The 3860-nt window shown below is 33.4% G+C and overlaps 1 protein-coding gene across 2 annotated transcripts; it reads right to left on the reverse strand.

The window, feature by feature from the left end:
- Positions 1–221: 221 nt before the first annotated feature.
- On the reverse strand, positions 222–3606 carry LOC120132308 (replication protein A 32 kDa subunit B-like). 2 transcript variants are annotated; one of them, XM_039149099.1, is made up of 10 exons: positions 3424–3606; positions 3010–3114; positions 2812–2909; positions 2653–2694; positions 2471–2548; positions 1988–2066; positions 1755–1874; positions 1594–1667; positions 621–689; positions 222–529 (listed from the first exon to the last, which is right to left on the reverse strand). In XM_039149099.1, exons 1-10 carry the CDS (start codon positions 3526–3528, stop codon positions 451–453), a joined length of 849 nt encoding a protein of 282 aa, XP_039005030.1. In that variant the 5' UTR covers positions 3529–3606; the 3' UTR covers positions 222–450. The 2 variants fall into 2 exon arrangements, with proteins under 2 accessions (XP_039005030.1, XP_039005031.1); XM_039149100.1 differs by lacking the exon at positions 621–689 and having other exon boundaries at positions 222–516; positions 1594–1671; positions 1750–1874.
- Between the last annotated feature and the right edge of the window lie 254 nt (positions 3607–3860).

Here is a 3860-nt window from a genome sequence, read left to right on the forward strand (position 1 = left end):
TGTTTTCTTGTTCATTAAACTCTTAAATTTAAAACCGAAAACTCGAAATTCAAGAATCGAGTTTTATTCACCCTAACCAGAGCAATGACCAGGGAACATGTGACAATGGTTTGCCACAATGACTGCACGATAAATGCAGCCTCTTTGGAACAGCAAAAGCAGATAGTACAATCAAAACGCATAACATTAAGGCCAAGAAATAAGTATAGCTCCAAAGACTGACATTACTGATAGATAGTATAACCAAAAGCAGAGCATTTAGACTAAGGGCTAACATACGTATTGCTCTAAAGACTGATATTACTGAGAGAGTATAACCAAAAGCAGAGCATTGAGACTAACATAAGTATTGATCTAAAGACTGACATTACTTATAGATAGTATATATAACCAAAAGCAGAGCATTGAGACTAACATAAGTCTTGCTCTAAAGACTCACGTCAAAATATCTCAGGCATCAGTGAATTTGTAGTAATCTTCAGTGGTTGTGTAAACGAGGCCCTCAGATGCAAGGAACTCTAAAGTTTGCCTGTCAAACAACAAAATACAGTTTGCATATTGTTTATGATTACGAACAAATTAGTGTTTGCATGGTTGAAAGATCGGTGGAAGAGACATACCTGACCTTATCCTCGGAATCATTTAGTTCTCGAGCGATGACAACAGAGGATACCCCCATCTCAGATGCACTGAAACATAATTGAAACTCAACATTCTACTCTAACACGCAAGAAGAAATATTTCTGCCACCATTTCAAAGTTACATACTCCTTGGAACTACTTTACAACAACAACAACAAAAAAGAGACGTTGAAATTTCCAAGCTTTAAAATCTCACCATGATTGGTAAGAATACCTGCTGTTCATAACATTATAATTAAAACTGAAGCAAACCAAGCCCGTGGGTTTCAATTATCAAAACATATAACATTAGAATGGAAAATTATATATTTATTTCATAAATAAATAGCGTTCAATCTAATCACGATTAATAATCAGTAATTGGATATTCTTTTCAACAAGAAACTGTAATATATTATTAGTCTTCACTGCCAATTTTATTTTCTTGTCAATTGTTAGAATTACCAGAACCAGAGATGAAAATTTCTGATGTTACAGAAAGATGAAATCAAAGAACTAAAGGGTTGCAATGTTTAGAAAAAGTAAAACAAAGAAATGTACCGCAGAGAAATGCAAAGAATTGAGCTGATATTTTATTATTCAAGAACAAAGATCTGTATTTTGAATATAAAAACAATCTATTTTTATAGAATCGTGTTGAAGGCTGGCGAGAGGTACGTAGCTCAACCGTTTAAGCTATCATCAATTTTTATAGATGCTTACCATAAGTAGTTCGGATACATGTAAAATGTTTGTTCTATCAAGATGTTTGTATGTTATACTTACACATTAGATAATTTATTTAGCTATCACATTTTGACAAAAACATGCAACGGGCATTCAGATCTGCAAACTCTAGGACAATGTAAGTTCAGTTTAACGTGATCAATAACTCAGGTTGAACAAAAAAAAGAAAAAAAATTTAATTTCAACCAAATCAATCAGGTTCATCAAATATCATTCACAACTCACATGCTTGCTGGCCTACGCAAGAATTGTAAGACCGTTGAACTAAGAGCATGGATCTGTTCTTCATCATTGTTATACTGGCCAGGTGAAGAGGAGAGAAAAAATGAGATCAGGATCAAGTAAATCAAAGAACTTAGATAGGTACTCTGCATCAGTTCATTCACCTGGTTAGTTTCATAACTGTAGCCCTTTCCTGGGTTGCCAAAATTTGAATTTGCCACTTGAGGCTGAGCAGTCATGCCACCAACAGAATTTGTCATCCGAGGCTGCGTGTTGATGCAACCCTATATAAAAAGTTGAGATAAAACAAGTTGTTCCTCACAATAAATACACATTTACATTCAAATAAGCTGGAATGTAATTTTGTATACTAGAGTATCAACTCTCAGTCTCTTACCCTCATCTTGGTGTTGTACAAATGAACATAGATACACTCGATGAAGTGGTTTGTAATCTCATTATAATCAGTAACAAGCCTGAAAACAAGGTTTAAAGCTATTGTAATCTCATTAGAATAAATAAAGGGCCTGAAAGCAACAATGGAATGCAAATCTAGAACTCTAACTACAACATCCAAAAATTTGACATGAAGATGAAATTTTAAAAGCAGAATCAAATAACAACTCGGATAAGAAGTTCCATTCCTTTCAGCTATGAAACAATAAAATAAATTCCAGTACGTCATTCCAAAGTGACCCTGATTTATTTGGTATAACTGGCACTAGTAGAAACTAACTGAAAGTTTTAATTCACAAATAAAAAAATAAACCAACTGAAGTTGCTCTCTCGCACAACAAAAATTAAATAAATAAGAGGGTGAAAAGATGAAATATCATGTAAGAATATAATTCAATATATAAGTAAAATTTTGAATTCGTACCGAATTGAAAAGGTGTGCACAGTCCTTCTACCGTGAATGCTTTTTAACTGACCATAGACACGAACATACATTCCAACCCTGAGATGAACAAGACACTTGAATGCCATGATATACAAAAAACCTGTCATTCCAAGTTATAGTACTCATGAGGAAACTTAGAAATGCAATGCAAGATAACTTACGAGATCGCATCAACTTCAACTGAGTCTATATGCTCATGAACCCTAGTTAAATCTCAAAAACAAAAACAATAAATAGTAGCATAGAGTAAAGTTATTAAACAAAAGCATTCTAATACTGAAAAATAAACAGAACAAGAAAAAGAAAGAGAGAAGATTAACCATTTGGTGCATTCAACCCATCCTGTGCCATCATCAACTCTAAAAGTACATTCTGAAACAGCATTGTCTATTTTGGATACCCTTCCCACTAACACGATCTAAAAACAAAAAAAAAAGCAAAAAAAAAATCAAACATCAATTGTATTTTGAAAATAGTAATTGTTCATGCAAGAGATAAAACAATTGATCGAAGCCTACGTTGTTGACATCAACACCTTCAATGGAAATATCAGATTCTCCACCTCTGGAGAGATCCATCAACTGCTTCACCGTAAGTGGAAGCAAGCAGCGCGCGTCACTGTTCTGGACATTTCAAAAAGAATACGCTAATAATAATAAAACCTTGAAGTTCAATAGAACTACAGTGAACAAATAACCAAATCTCACGTTTCTACCTCAAGCAATTTAACTCAAAAGTAAATATTTACTAAACGTCAAAACAGAAAAATAACCAAAAGAAATATGAGCAAAACGGCGAAAGGTGATTCCCTGAACACGCACAGGAACTATTGTATGAAAAATAATAAACTAAACTGAAAAGACAAAAAATCTCGAGAAAGATAAGGAAATACAAAAGAAAATGAGAAAAGTATAGGATAAAGACGATTATACTTTGGAGGAAGAGGATGGGCGGTCAGGGGCGGTCTGCGTGGCTTGTGATGGCATGAAACCGCCCCCAGAAAAGGCCGCGTTCCCATCAAACTCGTTCGACTGCATCGTAGCTTCTTCTATTATCAGATTTTGGGGATTTTTCTTCTTATCTTTAACGCACTTTTGGGGTTCCCGGGCTGTGTGACTTACTTTCCCTCTCAACTTTAGGTTTTATATATTTGAAAGTAAGTTTTGAAAAAAAGTTGATTTCATAGGGAAACGGAATCGGCTCGTTTTCGTAATAAATAACAAATAAATAAATAAATTTCAGTCGATAGATTAATAATCGTTTTAAATTTATTTCTAGTTTTTTATTTATTAATCTTGATTTTAACGTTTTAATTTAATATTTAAATTTATTTTAATTTATATCGATCTTTAAATTTAATAGTTTTGTT

Source organism: Hibiscus syriacus, unplaced genomic scaffold (assembly GCF_006381635.1).
Source record: "Hibiscus syriacus cultivar Baekdansim isolate YM2019G1 unplaced genomic scaffold, ASM638163v2 tig00110560_pilon, whole genome shotgun sequence".
Lineage (NCBI taxonomy): Eukaryota > Viridiplantae > Streptophyta > Magnoliopsida > Malvales > Malvaceae > Hibiscus > Hibiscus syriacus.